Source organism: Marmota monax, unplaced genomic scaffold (assembly GCF_021218885.2).
Source record: "Marmota monax isolate L192 unplaced genomic scaffold, Marmota_monax_Labrador192_F-V1.1 WCK01_AAM20220418_F8-fsc00404, whole genome shotgun sequence".
NCBI lineage: Eukaryota > Metazoa > Chordata > Mammalia > Rodentia > Sciuridae > Marmota > Marmota monax.
This window is the reverse complement of record NW_026694380.1, coordinates 514,724-531,107: the sequence shown is the minus strand read 5'-3', so window position 1 is coordinate 531,107 and position 16,384 is coordinate 514,724. Positions and strand designations below refer to the sequence as shown.

Sequence of the window (16,384 nt, the reverse complement as noted above, 5' to 3'; positions counted from 1 at the left end):
ATCAGGTGAGACTGGGCTTCAGATCTCTGAGGAGCGGATTGGGGCTCCCTTTAGCTGCTTGTAAAGAGATTCTGTGTTCCTGGAGATGGGAAGATGAGGGAGACCCAAGCCCTGTTCCAGCCTCTACCAACTTTTCCCCACCTACAGAGAGCAGGGGAAGGTCAGATGGGCCTCTTGGTGTGGCCTTGAGTAAGAGGGGCTGTGGGGGTGGCTGCCTGGGGCTAATCAGCTTTTCCTACCCTGTTCTCCTGGGCAGAGGTGCCAGCCATTGAAAACATGAGGATGCACCTCCTGGAGGAGACAACAGTTCGGACAGAATGGACCCGGGCTCCTGGCTCTGTGGATGCCTATGAAATTCAGTTCATCCCCACGGTGAGAAGGGGGCCAAGCTCCAGGAGTGAGCTGACTGAGTGGCACTGGCAGTATGTGTGGCAAGGGAGGGGGTCCTCACCTCATGCAAAAAGTTCATGTAATGAGTGGTTAAGCCCAGATGGCTGGAATCCTGAAGCTGCTGTACAGGCCTTCTTATCCTGCCCCATACCAGGCCTGGTGGCCTCTGCGACATCTCCAGCAAGCATTGGTCTAGTGCTGTTGGAACACTTCTAGTGATAGTGAGCTCAGTACTTCCTGAGGCTATACAGTTGGCCATCAAGGCTAGTCAGTTCATTGTGTTGGTGAATCCAAATTTGCCCAAATTCTACCATCCATCCATTGACCCAGCTGAGCATGCACCAGCTGATGGAATATTTTTTGCTTTTTCTGTGTCATATACCACAGGCCTCCAGATATTTGGCAACATCAGCCATCAATTATATTTCATTCTCCCCAGGCAAAACCCTTCAGTTTCTTCACCCCTTCCCCCTAAGTTTTTGTTGTTTGGAATTCATTACATTCTTGTGCTTCCTGCATTTTGTGTGTTCCCCAAAAATGGCATCAGAGAGGAGCCCATTGGCTAACTCTGGATGCACCAGCACATTTCTCAGAGTTGGCATATATTAACTTGTAGTCACAATACTGTCAGCAGTTTTGATCATAATTCTTTTAAGTGTCTTTTAATTATAAAAGTCATCTGGGCCAAGTGCATAAAATGTAGAAAATACAGATAAGCAAGGAAAAAATAAAAAAGGGAGGAAGGCAGGAAGGAAGGAAGAAAGGAAGGAAAGAGAGAAGACAACATTCAACTATATACACTTTTTAGTCTAAATATAGGTCTTTGCCTTTGACTCTGTTCAATGTTATCTTTCTTGGTTTAGGCCAAGCTGTCTAGGCTGTTGCAATAATTTGAGTCTGTGGACTTGTTCTTTCACCTTCATGACGCCAGCACATTGCAAAGCATTCTTTCTCTACCCGCCTCCAACTTGCCATTAAAACATTTGGGGAGCACAATAGGGGCAAAGCCTATGGCCTATTATTAGGGCCTTCCCTTTCTGTGAATTGAGCTTTTAGGATATGGCTGTTTCCCAGCTCTAAATCATCTGACATTTCTAGCATCCAACTCATGTTTTCCTGCATCATCCCCAAATGCCACAAGGGATGTGCCATGTCACCCTCATCTCCATCAGCTTAACCAGGACTCTGGAAAAATAAATAACTCTCTGGGCCTAAAGCCTGGTCAGACACTAGGACAGAAGGGATAGCTCAGAGATATTAGCTGTCATCCTTGCCCCCCTTTGCCTGGTCTCATTATGACCCCCAGGCTAGACCCCCACCATGTCCTATCTCTTCTCACTCTCAGGCCAAAGAAGAGGCAGAAATCCCTAGTTTGTGATACAACCAAGGTAGCTTGGGTTTTTTCTTATGTTTAAAAGAAAAAATTGTGATAAAAATAATTTAATCACGAGACAAGAACTTGGCAGCTAAAGAAAAACAAATAATTCTTGGCTGCTCCACACTAAAATAAGCACTGCTAACATTTTAAAGTGTTTCTCCCACTCTCTTCTTCTATGTGTACATTATTTACATAGCTCTAATCCAAAGAGGGTGGGACTTTTAAAAGGAATTTTCCTAAGAAACTTCAGAGAAAGAAGAATTAAAATAAACACTGGAGATAAGAGAAGCTTTCAGAGACCGTTGTCTCCTGCTCTGAATAAATACAGATTTATCCTTGGGTGTTGTCAGGGGGTGCAGCTTGCCAGCCAAAGCCCTAGGCTTTGCCCTTTACTCTGAGACAGGGTGGTGCTGGGTTGGCCTGCTCCAGGCGTGGTCCTGGTCTCAGTTCATCTACTCTGCTCTGGATATGGAACTCTGTCATATTGTGGGCCTGGGTGTGAAAGAAGCTCCTGTTAATTGGTCCCTAAACACCCCTCTTGGATTCCACACCAGCCTGTGCTCCCAGTCCTTTCTTTGTGTAGCTGACCTCTACACTTGAGTCTTCTGTTTTGGCCACTGCTCTCTGTCCATTTCTGTTGGCATGGGATATGTTCAGTAGCTCACTGTCCTCTGACCTCTGCCATTTTCCTTGAAGCCGGTCTCTACTTCATCTCCTCCCTCTTTCTGGAAGTACTTCTCTCTCAAAATCCAAACTCTGCTAGTTATTGGAATTATTTTCAGAACACAGAAGAAGAATGTCCCTTTTCTCCTTGCATATGTGGCATTGTTATTGTGACTCAGTGGGCCTCAAAGTGTATTCAGTGCTCCCTGGTCCTCAACATCAACATTACCTTGGGAACTTGTTAGAAACATGTGGTATATCAGACTCTACCCCAGCTCTCTACTCCAGAAAGTCTGCAAATGGATCTCAGTAACCTATGTTGTAACAGGTCCCCCAGGTGATTCTGATGGCCTCAAATCTGAGGATCATTACTTAAGAAATGCTTATTTTCCAAAATGTTGGCTGTTATGAGAGTGTGAGAGAAAGCATGGCATCCTAAGGGAGGTGATCCCTGCCTCAGAAAGAGGTTCAGGTATTCCTGGTCTGGGTGTATTCTGCAGCCTGGAAACAGACTAGGCCAAGTGTTGGCTTGAATACAAGAGTGCACACACAGAAGAGTTTTTGCATGGGTCTTGTCTGAAAAGGGAGGGTGAGAGACCAGTCAAGATAGAGTCCTCCCTTTGAGGGAGGTTGACATTAAGAATAAAGTTAAAAATTCACCAAGAACAATTGCTGAGGGAACCAAGCTTTACCAAGGGGCAGAGTTAGCTGCCAGAATCTGCCTCCAGCCAGCAAGATGGTGCTGGGACACATGGGTTAGGCTGACCGTGGACCTTTAAGGGGACTGTTCCCAAATCTATCTCAGGAGGAACCAAATGGTGTCTACAGAATATAGACAGGCTATTCCACAGAGTGAAGGAAAACTCTGGGGATAGGCTTGCCTTAATGAAAGAACCAGGCTTACTCAGGGAGCACCCAAGTGTGGGGTGGGGGGAGGGAGAGGAGAGAAAGAAAAAACAAAAGAGACAGAGACAAGAGAAAGTAGGGGTGAGAGTAATGGGCAAGTGGGTTCTGGGAAGGGTGAGACGTTACAGGTATTGAGTGAGGGCCAATCTAAGGTTTCCTAGCCTGGGATATCCAAGAGCAGCCTGAGTAGGACAGGAACAGAGATCGTGTGTGTCCAGGAAAGGTTTTCAACCCAGAAAACTCTGACAAAGCTTTATTTCATCCTCCACAAGAAATCTCTACGTGGCCTTCTCATCTGGTTTTATACTTTGGTATTTACTATGTTGATTTCCCCACAAGTCTCTTGGTTTAGGAGAGTACCTTTAGAAATTTCCAATCCTACTTGGCTGAATGGAGGCATCCCCATCACGGCCAACATAGCTAAGCAGAACACAGTGTCCTCAGCAGCTGTCCTAGCTGGATAACCCAGTGAAATGCAGGGATGTTAGAATGCTCACAAATGTCCAGCTCTTCCAGCCTCCCCAGAGACTGGCACTCTGAAGACTCTGTCTAAAGCAGCAGCCCAAATTTCCTGTGAGGCCACCATATACAATCACACTACCTTAAATATACACTTAGAGAAGGGTTGTTTTCTCAAACTCATTTACTATACAAAGAGATTTGTGTGGAGATCTACATTTAGCTACTAGAATATGAGCTACCCAAGGACAGGAACTGTATTTTTGTGTCTCCATTACTGAGCATGATTTCAGGTTCAAAATCAGCAATGAAGAAACACTTGTGAGCTGGCTATGGTATCCATGCCTGTAATCCCAGCAGCTCAGGAGGCTGAGGCAGAAGGATCACAAATTCAAAGCCAGCCCCAGCAACTTAGTGAGGCCCTAAATCAATTTAGTGACACTCTGTCTCAAAAGTAAAAAATGGGCTGGGGATGTGGTTCTGTGATTATATGCTCCTGCTACCAAAAAAGAAAGAAAGAAAAACATTTCTAGAACTAGGAGCCCATAGGCCTTGTTGTAAAGGGGTCTAGAAGCAAGCTGAAGAGAAAAGTCCTAAAAAGAAATATCATGATACAGGCCACAACCAAATTACACAGCCAGGGCAGGCATCTGCTGGAGATTCAGGCTGAGTAGACACTTGAAGGAGGAAGTGAGACTCAAAGGGGATCGTTAGTCTACTTCATTTGTTCTGAAAGGAACAAGTTTAGGAGAAGCCTCCTCCTACTCAGGTAGTTGGGGTTGCCAGGGGAAAGCCAGCAGGATTGTCAGGTGGAATTCTGGTAGATGAACAAAACAAAGAGTGCCCAGGAAGAGCAAACCTGGGTTCACACTGCCTGGGCTCAAGTCCTTGCCACTATCTTGATTTGAGTGATAAGATACTTATCATTCTCAGTTTCCTTATCTGTAAAATGGGACCAATAGGACCTATCTCACAGAGCAGTTGCAAGAATTGAGTGAGTTTGGCTAGCATGGTGGCTTATGCCTATAATCCCAGCAATTTGGGAGCCCAAGGCAGGAGGATTGCAAGTTTGAGCTCAGCCTCAGCAACTTAGTAAGACCCTGAACAACTTAGTGAGACTCTGTTTCAAAATTGAAAATTATTTTAAAAGGCTAGAAATGTAGTTCAGTGGTAAAATGCCTCTGGGTTCAGTACCAAAACAACAACAACAAAAAAGAATTAAATGAGTTCATATTTGTAAATTGCCTAGAATAGCAGCTAGCAGGAAGTAAGGCTCTAGACATGTTTGCTGTTACTTGCCTGCTCCCAGCTTGTACAGGGCCAAGTTCCACACAGTCCCATGCCAGCACTGTTCAGAATTGGAAAAAGAAGAGATATAGGGGAATTGGGCAGTAGGGGCAAGAGTACCAGCCTCTGATCCACCTGGTACTCTCTCTCACAGACAGAGGGGGCGAGCCCCCCATTCACGGCGCGGGTGCCCAGTTCTGCCTCAGCCTATGACCAGAGAGGACTGGCCCCTGGTCAGGAGTACCAGGTCACTGTCCGTGCCCTTCGAGGGACCAGCTGGGGTCCTCCTGCTTCTAAGACCATCACCACCAGTGAGAGCTGGAACTGTGGGGGCAGGGTCCTGGGTGGAAGTCTGGGTTTGAGAGGGACAGCTGTAGGCCTGTCCTGTGGGAGGCAGAGGGATGGGGTGGGATGGGGGCTCGGGTCTTGGAAGGAAAGCTGATGACTGAAGAATCAGAATCCCACATGAGCCCTCCTCTCTCCAACTCAACTAGTGATCGATGGTCCCCAGGACCTCCGCGTAGTGGCTGTGACACCGACCACCCTGGAGCTCAGCTGGCTACGACCCCAGGCTGAGGTGGACCGATTTGTGGTCTCCTATGTCAGTGCCGGAAACCAGAGGGTACGGCTGGAAGTTCCACCCGAAGCGGATGGGACACTGCTTACCGACCTGATGCCAGGCGTGGAATATGTGGTGACTGTCACTGCAGAACGGGGTCGGGCAGTCAGCTACCCAGCTTCTGTCAGGGCCAACACAGGTATGGCCAGCCAGGGGTTAGGGAAGGGCCCTAATTTCCAAGACAGGGAGCCCAGGTCTAAGGTTCACAGTCTCCTCTGAATGCATTTGGCAGGGTGTGTGGCAATCCCAAAACACCTGTTGCTCTGTTCTGAAGTCACTGAGGACACAGTTGCTTAGAGTCCTATAGCAAGGCTGCAGGTTAGACTCTGGAAGGAACTACCCCATGGAAAGGAGATGCTCTCTGATCCACCCAGATAAGGAAGGTTCTTATCCTAACTTAGGTAACTGAAGCAGTGGTGCTGAAAGTCAGATCTTGTAGGAACTGGATTCAGGCAGATTATAAATCAGCAGTCCTGTTGACTTCAGGATTTTGGTCTCCAGGAGTTGGGTCTCTCGGCCATAATTTTCTACTAACCCTCAAAGTTTCTTAACAGATGCCTGGATCTTTCTTTTCTTTTCCTGTGACAGGGGGACGCTCACTTCGCTGTATCTCACATTCTCTTCTTACTCCCCTTTCTCTCCTTCAGATACAGGGCCCCGCCTGCTGGCTTCTCTTTTCTTTCTAGGGCACCAACAGTGGTGGGCTTGGAGGGTGAGGGGAACTGACTCATTGCTCTGGTTCTGTTTCCAGGTGGGGCTGGGACTCAGGGGAGAGGCCTCTGGCTCTGATGGGGACGGGAGGGGGAGGAGCCGCGGTGGAGTGGAGTGCAGGGTGCGGGGAGCTGCCACTGACCAGCTCTCCCCTACCCCTTTTTCGTCCCCGGCAGCACCAGGCCACTACAGTTACCCGGAGGTGCACCCCCCAGCCCCGCCCCCCAAGCCCCGCCCCCGTCCTGCCCCTGCCTCGCGGCCTCTGCGGCCAGCTCGGCCCTCGGGGCCAGCAGAGGAGGGCGAGGAGGAGTCCCGCCCGGGGCCCAACCTGCCTCAGCCCTCGCGGCGGGCGTGGGGCAACCTGACCACCGAACTGGGCCGCTTCCGCGGCACGGTGCAGGACCTGGAGCACCACCTGCGGGCTCACGGCTACCCACTTCGCGCCAACCAGACCTACACGTCCGTGGCGCGCCACATCCATGAATACCTGCAGCGGCGTCGGGCGGCCGCTGCCCCCGCCGGCTCCCCCGCCCCCCAGCCCCGTCGCCCCCACCCTACCTCCAGCCCCACCGCGGGCACCTGGAAGCGGGACTCCAACCAGGGCATCTACGGCCTCTCCCCTGAAGGCGTCGACCGGTTGGCCGCGCCTCGCCACCCCAAGCCTGAGGTGTTGGGCAGTTCCGCTGACGGTGCGCTCCTCGTGTCTCTTGATGGGCTCCGCGGCCAGTTCGAGCGCGTGGTGCTGCGCTGGCGGCCCCAGCTGCCTGCAGAGGGCCCCAGCGGGGAGCTGACGGTGCCGGGCACCACACGCACAGTCAGTCTACCCGACCTCAGGCCCGGCACCACCTACCACGTGGAGGTCCACGGGGTGCGGGCGGGGCAGACCTCCAAGTCCTACGCCTTCATCACAACCACAGGTAGCATGGGCTGGGGTGGCGGGACCACCCATCTCCTATCCCCAGCGCCACCTGCCTTGGAGCCTGCAGCCTCACTTCTATGACTGCCAACCCCCACCACCACACCCTTCTACTTTCTGGCCCTCCCTGGCCCAGGCACCAGGGGACCCCCCCTCACCCCTACAAAGCACACCCTCCAGTGTCCCTGGAAACCACCCTCACCCCAGAGCTCTGGTATCATCCTATGGCCTTTGGGGTTCCCTTGTTTGCATCTGGGTTCCCACCTAGACCAGGATTGCTGTCCTAGGTAATGAAAGGGGTATCTGGGATAATGGCTTGTACAGCCTATCCTGCTCTGAGTGGCATGGGTTGAAACCAGTGATTCTCTGATTTACTGTGGTGAGGGTGATGAAAGACTGTGGCCTGTGGTTATTTCCCACAACTTGGCCTTGACTATGAAGGGACATTTGAGAACTGCTTGAGGGTGTCCATGAAGCCATCAGGCAGCATGTGTATGTAGGGGTGAAACCACTGCTTATTAGGCTGTGTTTTCAGTCTTCCTGGCTCACTACACGCTTGTCTCTCCCACAGGAACCATGTCTGGGCTGGGGGAAAGGGTGCTCTATGGCTGCAGTGGGTGTGTGTGGAGGGGTAGGGATGGTACTCTTCTTCCCCCATAGGGCTCAGATGCCACTTGACCTGGACGTCTACCCCATGCTCTCTTTCCTCTCTTCTACTGCCCATTCTCTTCTTGCATCCTCCCTCCCTAACACCACAGTCCCCTCCTTTCTTCCAGGCTTCTCACTGCAGCACTAATGGAAGCCGGACCTCCACTCAGTGGGGAGAGGGAAGTGGGTGGGGAGGGACATAGAGGGCATGGAAGCCTTATGAGGAGTGGGATGGCAGGCTTTATCTATTTACTACCTGCCCTAAGCACAAGCCTGTCTGCTCAGGAAAATGGTAGATGGGGGTGCTTGAAAGACAGAAAAAAACTTTGGGAGGATGTGGGGGGGGACCAGGAATATAAAAGGGGAGGTTCCCCAGGAATATAAAAGGCTGAGAATTCCTTTCTGGTTCTCATGTTCCACTCTCCTGTTTTTCTTGCCCTGCTCTGCCCCTTCCCAGGGTCCTCACCCTCGGGCCTCTTGGGGGCTACTGATGAGCCTCCTCCCTCAGGCCCCTCGACGACCCAAGGGGCTGAGGCCCCTCTCCTGCAGCAGCGCCCCCAGGAGCTGGGAGAGTTGAGGGTGCTGGGCAGAGACAAGACAGGGCGCCTCCGTGTGACCTGGACTGCCCAGCCCGACACCTTTGCCCACTTCCAGCTGCGCCTGCAGGTGCCCGAGGGCCCGGGGGCACATGAAGAACTGCTGCCAGGGGACGTCCGCCAGGCTCTGATGCCCCCGCCCCCTCCTGGAGCCCCCTACAAGCTGTTACTTCATGGGATCCCCCCTGGGGGCAAGCCCTCTGTTCCCATCACCTACCAAGGCGTTATGGGTACTTCCTGAACTCTGCTCAGATCAATGTCCTGAGATTGGGGGAGAAACTGGGGAAGTCAGAACTTCAGAAATGAGATGGGGATTCTGGAGCCGGTGAAGGAAAGAGCTGATGTTGGGGGCTGGGTTGTAGAAGAAAAAAGGATTCTGGGTTCAGAGGGAAGACAGTTGGAGGGGATCTTAGAACAATGATGAGGGTGGTGGAGTGGGAGGAAAAAAGTCAGAGGGTGAGACAGGAATCCAAGGAGAAAGGCTGTAAGCTCCTGGCCACCACCTGCAACTTTCTTTGACCTGTGTCTGCCCCCTACTTTCTGGTTGTTCCTTGCCCTACCCTTCCCTATAGATCTCTCAAAGATCCCTCAGCCCATGATACTCCTTCCTGGGAGTCTGGCTTGCTGTGGACAGAACCCTATGGTTCCATCAGCTAGATTCTGCTGGGGTTAGAGGCTCCTTGAGGGCTGGAACTCCTCAGCCATCAGGACTTCAGAGATGGGGGATTTTTCAGGACCAGTGAAAGACAGGGCTGGGGTACCTGGCTCACATCCCTTTTGGTCCTCCCTATGGGACAAGGGTGGCTGACTTTCACCTCAACTCTAAGTCAAGCTGACCACTGGGAGAGGGATGGCAGGGGAGAGAGCAGCTCAGATGGGCCAGGGAGCCTTCACACTCTTCTGGAGCAACAGTGGGGTGGCTAAAAACTCAGGCAGAACCAAAGGAGAACTGAAACTCCCACCAAAATCCTGGTGTGCAGAGGAGCTAAGTTTTGTGAGAGGTGGGGAAGTTGTCACAAGGAAGGGAATAGAAATTGAGGGGGGAAATATTCCCTTTCCCAAGAGGGTTGGTCATAGAGGGCTGAGGGATAGGTAGATGGAGGTTTCCAAGGGACGCAGTGCTAGGATGGAGTAAAGCAGGCAGAGAAGAGGGAGGGAGAATGGGGATAAGGAAATGGTTTGAGTCCACCATGCTTGCTTTTGCCCCCACCATAACCCCAGACAGGGATGGAGAGAAGCCTAGGAAGTCCTTAGGTCTACCACGCCTGGGTGAGCTGACAGTGACCGACGTGACCTCTGACTCCCTGCTCCTGCGTTGGACAGTCCCTGAGGGGGAATTTGACTCCTTTGTGATCCAGTACAAAGACAGAGATGGGCCCCAGGTGATGCCAGTGGAGGGGCCTCAGCGCTCGGCCCCCATCACATCCCTGGAACCTGGCCGAAAGTACAAATTTGTCCTGTATGGGCTCATCAACAAGAAGAGGCATGGTCCCTTAGTGGCCGAAGCCAAGATCTGTGAGTGAGAAGAAACACCCCATACCTGCCCACTGTACTATCATAAAAGAGGCCTTCTTCATGCTCTGGGAAGCTGCCTTGGGGCTCAGGAAGGCTTGCTACAGGCAGCAAGGCCTGAACTGCATCCCAAAGGGAAAGCAGTATGGGGCAGCGGGAGGGAGTGGTCCCTAGGAGAATCAATGTCACTGTTTCCTCTGGCTGGAGAACAAGGCATGTGGGGAGTTCAAGGGCCTGGTCTACAGCTCTTTTGCTGTGCGAAGGGTGTGGACCTCATTTGAGGACCCCAGGGAACCTCTGGGCCGTTTAAAGTGATTAGGTGTTTATCTCACAAATAGTACTGTGACTGCTGTAGAGGCTGACTGGAGAGTGAGTCAGCTGGTGAGACATGGGGGCCTGGCTGGGATGATGGCAGTGGGGTGGATGTCGAAAGTGAAGGAAAGCAAAGAGGCCCAGGCAAACCCTGGGTTCCCAGATCAGTTCTGTTCCCTGAGGCAGGGAGCAGCAGCTGGGGAACAATGTAGCGTGGAACGCTTCCATAAACACCTTTTGAACATTTATTGAGTCAGATGCCTTCAGGATGTTCTAAGTGAATGATCATACTTACTGCTTAGAGCAGCCTGGCAAGGCATGCCACTTCATGGATGAGGAGAATCAAGCACAGGGAGGGGAGGTCACCCAAGTAGAAAATGGCCAGGGCCTCCAATTGCTGCCCTGGTGGGCCTAGAGAGCAGAGAGAAGGCCTGCTGAGGGGCCTGGGCATCAGTGTCTGAAGGCAGGAGCCAGAGGGAGGAGAGGTGAGCCAATGGAACTCTGGGGACAAAAACATTCCAAGCAGGAGCAGAGGAAGAGGATCCCATGGGGTAGCCTGAGGGGTGACTGTCAGGGATGGGCAGAACCAGGGAGGAGAGTGGTGTCCTGGATGCCAGGAAAGAGGGTGTGGTCAGTAGGTCCAGATTCTGAAAGAGTGATTCAGGGGCTACTGAATGGCAATTAGCAATGGTAAGGTCACACTGGCACCATGGAGCTGCCTGACAGAGGGGTGGAGCTGGGTTGGGACATGGTTGCAGTTAGTGTGGCTTTTGGAAATCTAGGCTGGGAATAGAAAGCAAAGAGGGAAGGTAGAGGTTAGAGAAAAATGCAGGCAGAATGTGGGGGTGAGGGACAAGAGCATGTTTAAATATTGAAGGCCACATTGGTAGGGAGTCAGGGGCTGGTTATACAGAGTGGGGATGGCAGGTGAGTTGAAGCCCCAAGGAGGAGGGTCCAGAGCACATAGTGCCACCCTCTGATACCAACAATTTCCCAAGGATCTATCCTTTTCTCTTCAAGGAGAAACCAGCTATGAGTTAGGCTTGGAAGCAGTGGAGGTTGCACTGGGGAAGTTTTCCTGGCTGTGGAGATAAGGGAAGGCCTGGCTGGGTGCCCCACTTTCTGAACCCCTTGGTTGTGACAAAGTCAGCACTGCATCCACAGGGATTTTGTGTCATTTAGATGATGGCACCCTTTTTTAAGTGAACAAACCTCCTCTGCAGGGTACTTAGCTCGGCAAGCAGAGTGATGGTTGGATTTCAGTGCCCTTGTACTCCCTAGGTCATGCACCTTTGTGCATTGAATAGCCTGCCCAATATCACACAACATTCCTATGTGGGAGATGGGTTCCCCCTTCTGCTGTGACCCACCTTCTCTCAACCTTCTCTTCCTAGTGCCTCAGAGTGATCCCAGTCCAGAAACCCTACCCCGTCTGGGAAAGCTATGGGTAACAGACCCTACTCCAGACTCACTGCACCTCTCCTGGACTGTCCCTGAGGGTCAGTTTGACTCCTTCATAGTCCAGTATAAGGACAAGGATGGACGGCCCCAGGTGGTACCTGTGGAAGGACCTGAGCGATCAGTCATCATCTCCCCCTTGGACTCTGATCACAAGTACAGATTCACTCTCTTTGGGATTGCCGATAAGAAGCGGTATGGCCCCCTTATGGCTGATGGCACTACTGGTGAGTATTGCCACCAAAGCCCCCCACATGACCCCTCTCTCTCTCTGCACACTTACCGTCAGCTAGGAGCCAGCTGGGGCCTCCCAGAAAGGTGGCTGACTCCACCATTCTGGCCCTGCTCCCAGGCTGAGGGGCAGCCAGCCTCTCCCACACTGCTGGGCTTTATCCATTCTATTCAGCTACTCCCCAAGGCCCAGAAGGTGTGTCATACTCTGGCTGTACTAGACTTCACAGGAGTTCAGCTCTAATACTAATAGAATAGTGACACCTCCCCCCTCAGGTACTATGTTTAAACCCCAAACCCCAATCCAAGACTTCCAACTCAGCATCTGGTTGAATCCTCTTGTTTACAGCCCCAGAGAGGCAAGAAGAGCCCCCTCACCCTGAGTCCCTTGAGCAGCCCCTTCTGGGGGAATTAATGGTGACTGGCGTGACCCCAGACTCCCTGCGCCTGTCTTGGACTGTGGCCCAGGGCCCCTTTGACTCCTTCGTGGTCCAGTACAAGGATGTGCAGGGGCAGCCTCAGGCAGTACCTGTCAGGGGAGATGAAAATGAAGTCACAGTCCCTGGCCTGGAGTCCAACCGGAAGTATAAGATGAACCTCTACGGGCTTCATGGCAGGCATCGTGTGGGGCCCGTGTCTATAGTAGCCAAGACGGGTGAGTCAGCTGCACAGGCCTCTCTCCCTGCTTACCCCCGAACTCTGAGTGGGACCTGGCCAGCTCCACCTTCTTTTTTTCAGCTCCTCTTTTGACAAAGCCTCTGCTGTCTTCCTTCCCCTCTGCTCTTCTGTCCTCCACATTCCAGAACTCCTCTTCCAGCCTCTAGCTCCTAATCTCTTTCTCAGCCTTATTTCTCCATCTCAGAGCAGGCCCCAATTTAACTCATTCCAAGTATTTGTACTCATCCCTCCACCCCAGGCTGCCTTTACCTGCGACCACTGTATTCTCGACTCTCTTTTTTTACTGTGGGATCCTTCTGGGCCTCAGCTAGAACCTAGTCACTTCTGTACTTGTGTCACTATTCAGTGCATTGTTGTTCTGTACAGAGGTGGCAGATCCAGGAGATAAGGAAATCATGTTTCCCTGGCCTCCTCCTGCATGGAGAGGACTCTTCCCAGCCCAACTCCCTGATTCCCAGCCATCTTGCAGGGGAGTAAAGGGCTCACTTTCAGCCCTGCACCCCAGCCTGTTCCTCCGCATCCCCAGCTCCTCTCTGTTGGATGCCATGATCACAGCCCAAGATGCCACTGCCAACAAGTGGTGTGGCAAAGTGGTTTGGAGCATGGACTCTGGAACCAACTGGTTCTGAACACCAGCTTTGCAACTTCCTACCAGGGGACTATGTACAAGTTACTTAACCTCTCTGAGCCCCAGCTTTCCTTTCTGTAAAATGGAGGTAATATGGTGACCACTACACAGAGTTGTTAGAAAATACAGTGAACATGCATTCAGTACCTGGAGTGGTGTCTGGCCCATGGAGACTGGGGCTGTTCCTCATTGCTCTTGCTCTTTCTAGTAACCTCTTTTTTCTCCTCTCCTCCCTGCCTTCCCATCCTTGCCTGGGTTCTAATTCTTGCCTGATTCCTGCTCAGTCTCCTTTCCCTTACATAGCACCCCTGAACCAAGGAGGGGTCACAGAAGGGCTGGTTTCCCTTTTGCCACAGTCTCCCTAGTCCATGGAGCCCTGCAGAGACCTCCTTGGAGGGGACTGTGGGTGGGAATGTGATTTCAGAGCCAACCAAGGAAGGGCAGGTCCCTCTCCAGCCCCTGCCCATCTGAATCTTTCCCCTACTCTTGGCCAGAGCCCTACCTTAGCAGTTCAATCTAAGGGCTCAAGGGGAGAGAGGAGGAGGCCTGGAGAGGAAGCCTTACCAAGAACTCATTCCATGGTTTCATTTTGGTAAGAGGGATGGGGCTGCCAAAACACCCTGTGAGTAGACAAGGTGGTAAAAATCCTCCCCATCCCTCTGTTTTCTGAGGTCAGTACTGTCAGGGATAGGATCTGGAAGGATCCTCAGAGGGGTCCTGTCTTTTCGAATCAGCTTCTTTCTGAACCACCAGCACACTCCCACCAGCAGACAGGCTGATCCTTCTCCATCCATGAGTGCCTGGGTAGCTAATACCAAACGCTACACAAGCCCCTATGCACCTTGGCTGGAGGAGCATATCTGTAGGCTGGATGTACTACATTGTTCCCATTGATGGCAAACCAAGTCACCCTTAATGCCTGTGTGCCCCTGTCTCTTTTCTCAGCCCCACGGGAGGTTGTAGATGAGATCCCCAGCCCTACAAAACCCAGCATGGAAGTCCTGGAAACACCTGAGCAGCCACGCCTTGGGGAGCTGACTGTGACAGACTCCACCCCTGACTCCCTGAGCCTCTCCTGGACAGTGCCCGAAGGACAGTTTGACCACTTTCTGGTCCAGTACAAGAATGGGGATGGACAGTCCAAGGTAGTGCGGGTGCCAGGGTATGAAGATGAGGTCACCATCTCAGGGCTGGAGCCAGATCACAAGTACAAGATGCACCTGTATGGCTTCCACAGTGGCCAACGTGTGGGCCCCATGTCTGCCACTGGGGTGACAAGTGAGTGATCTGGTGGGAAGTTGACCCTCTAATTCCTTGGTGATAATTGAACAGGACATGGTGGCAGGGGCTTAGTTGAGTAACCACACAGGTCTGCTTGTAGCTGAAACTGTGGTCCCCTGTGTTCTTCCCCTGGGGTTGACCTCTGTCTCCTCCTGGGAAGGGAGGCACCAAAGGGACCTGTGCTATGCTGGGGGCTTCCCCAGTTCCCTACAGCTGACCAGGAGCTTGGGCATGCTTGTCAGTTTTCAGCAGAGCAAGGCCTTGGAGCCCCAAGGATGACCTCAGGTCTGCCAGTGGGGACCACAGCTTCTCACTCCTTCCTTAAGACCTGGGCACATCTCTTAGAGAGCCTGCCTCACCCTCTCTCTCTTTCCTTCTCAGCTGCAGTGGAAGAAACCCCCAGCTCTATAGAGGTGGAGAACCCCAGCCCCACAGAACCCAGCACGGAGGCCCCAGAGCCCACCGAGGAGCCACTGCTGGGGGAGCTGATGGTGACAGGAACCTCCCCTGACTCCCTGAGCTTCTTCTGGACTGTGCCCCAAGGCCAGTTTGACTCCTTCACCATCCAGTATAAAGACAGGGATGGGCAGCCCCAGGTGGTGCGTGTTGGAGGAGAGGAGAGAGAGGCCACTGTGGGGGACCTGGAGCCTGGACGCAAGTACAAGATGCACCTATATGGGCTCCACCAGGGCCACCGTGTGGGCCCCGTGTCTACTCTGGGCGTGACTGGTAAGTGAGGAAGGGTCTGACTCAGTTCCCTCTCACAGCTGATCCTGACTTTCTGTAGCCAGTTGCTCTCATTCCAGTGAGGCCACGAGTTTCTGCCTCTTGGGAAGACCTAGTAAGAGCAGGTCATGGTGAGAATTGGGGCTACATCTATTGGGGCTACAACCAGTTTTTGTGACTGTCTACCAGTTTTGTTTCCTTTGTTTCTTTGTCTTAAAAAGCAGATAATACCTACTTCATGGAAATATTGTGAGGATTAAATGAGTTAACAAATATCAAGTATTAAGAATGGAGCTGCGGGGCTGGGGTTGTGGCTCAGCAGCAGAGCGCTCACCTAGCACGTGCGAGGCCCTGGGTTCAATCCTCAGCACCACATAAAAATAAATAAACAAAATAAAGGTATTTTTTAAAAAATGGGACTGGGTGTGGTGGTGCATGCCTGTGATCCCAGAGGCTCAGGAGGCTGAGGCAGGAGGATTACAAAGTCTAAAGCCAGCTTCAGCAACTTAACAAGGCCCTAAGCAATTTTTTGAGACCCTGTCTCAAATTAAAAATAAGAAGGGCTGGGGATATGGCTCAGTGGTTAAACACTTCCGGGTTCAATCTTCAGTGCCAAAAATAAAGAATGGGCCTGGCAGAACGTAAACATGGTGTTGGGTTTCTTGCTATGGTCATTAATTATCCCTACTCTGGGATCTGCTTTGTTCCCATGGCTGGGTCAGCTACTTAATTGGTAATAATGTGTGTCAGACAGTGGGCTATTCATTAGCGCCACTCAAAATTTTTCTTTTTTTGAAATATATTTTTAGTTATCGATGGACCTTTAATTAATTAATTTATATGTGGTGCTGAGAATCAAACCCAGTGCCTCACATATGCAAAGTGAGTGCTCTACCACTGAGCCACGACCCCAGCCCTCAAAACTTTCTTTAATGATCATCCAGCAAGTGACTTTACAGCAAAAAAGAATATTTCTCCCACCCTT

At 51.8% G+C, this 16,384-nt stretch overlaps 1 protein-coding gene across 5 annotated transcripts in view; it reads left to right on the top strand.

Moving 5' to 3' along the window:
• Tnxb (tenascin XB) overlaps positions 1-16,384 on the top strand; it is a 57,098-nt gene that overhangs the window by 8,590 nt on the left and 32,124 nt on the right. For 2 of the 5 annotated variants that reach the window (XM_046467951.2, XM_046467949.2), the window contains exons 4-13: positions 257-372; positions 5,238-5,394; positions 5,578-5,841; positions 6,590-7,330; positions 8,435-8,803; positions 9,795-10,088; positions 11,792-12,082; positions 12,436-12,741; positions 14,338-14,670; positions 15,055-15,402. In XM_046467951.2, coding sequence (XP_046323907.1) covers positions 257-372; positions 5,238-5,394; positions 5,578-5,841; positions 6,590-7,330; positions 8,435-8,803; positions 9,795-10,088; positions 11,792-12,082; positions 12,436-12,741; positions 14,338-14,670; positions 15,055-15,402 — 3,219 coding nt within the window. The remainder of the gene's footprint in view (positions 1-256; positions 373-5,237; positions 5,395-5,577; positions 5,842-6,589; positions 7,331-8,434; positions 8,804-9,794; positions 10,089-11,791; positions 12,083-12,435; positions 12,742-14,337; positions 14,671-15,054; positions 15,403-16,384) is intronic. The other 3 variants (XM_046467952.2, XM_046467950.2, XM_046467954.2) reach the window with 3 other exon arrangements.